The following is a 276-nucleotide window of genomic DNA, read 5'->3' on the forward strand; positions in this document are numbered from 1 at the left end:
AGGACAGGGCCGCCGTGGGTGCCCGGGCAGAGCCGTGGCCGTGCTGCAGGGGACACCCTGATCGACGGGGACGAGCACTACTGGGAGGTGCGGTACGACCGCGACAGCAAAGCCTTCGGCGTGGGCGTGGCGTACCGAAGCCTGGGCAAGTTCGACCAGCTGGGCAAGACCTCGGCGTCCTGGTGCCTGCACCTCAACAACTGGCTGCAGGTCAGCTTCAGCGCCAAGCACAACAACAAGGCCAAGGCGCTCGACGTTCCCGTGCCCGACTGCATC

The 276-nt window shown here is 67.0% G+C and overlaps 1 protein-coding gene across 1 annotated transcript in view; it reads left to right on the forward strand.

Moving 5' to 3' along the window:
• Positions 1 to 276, forward strand: part of FSD1 (fibronectin type III and SPRY domain containing 1) — a gene marked incomplete at both ends in the record, with an annotated part of 1256 nt that extends 980 nt beyond the window's left edge. The window contains one exon of the mRNA XM_017742466.1: positions 7 to 276. Within this exon, the coding sequence (XP_017597955.1) occupies positions 7 to 276 (270 nt within the window). The remainder of the gene's footprint in view (positions 1 to 6) is intronic.

Source organism: Corvus brachyrhynchos, unplaced genomic scaffold (genome assembly GCF_000691975.1).
Source record: "Corvus brachyrhynchos isolate BGI_N302 unplaced genomic scaffold, ASM69197v1 scaffold158, whole genome shotgun sequence".
In the NCBI taxonomy this organism is placed as follows: Eukaryota; Metazoa; Chordata; class Aves; order Passeriformes; family Corvidae; genus Corvus; species Corvus brachyrhynchos.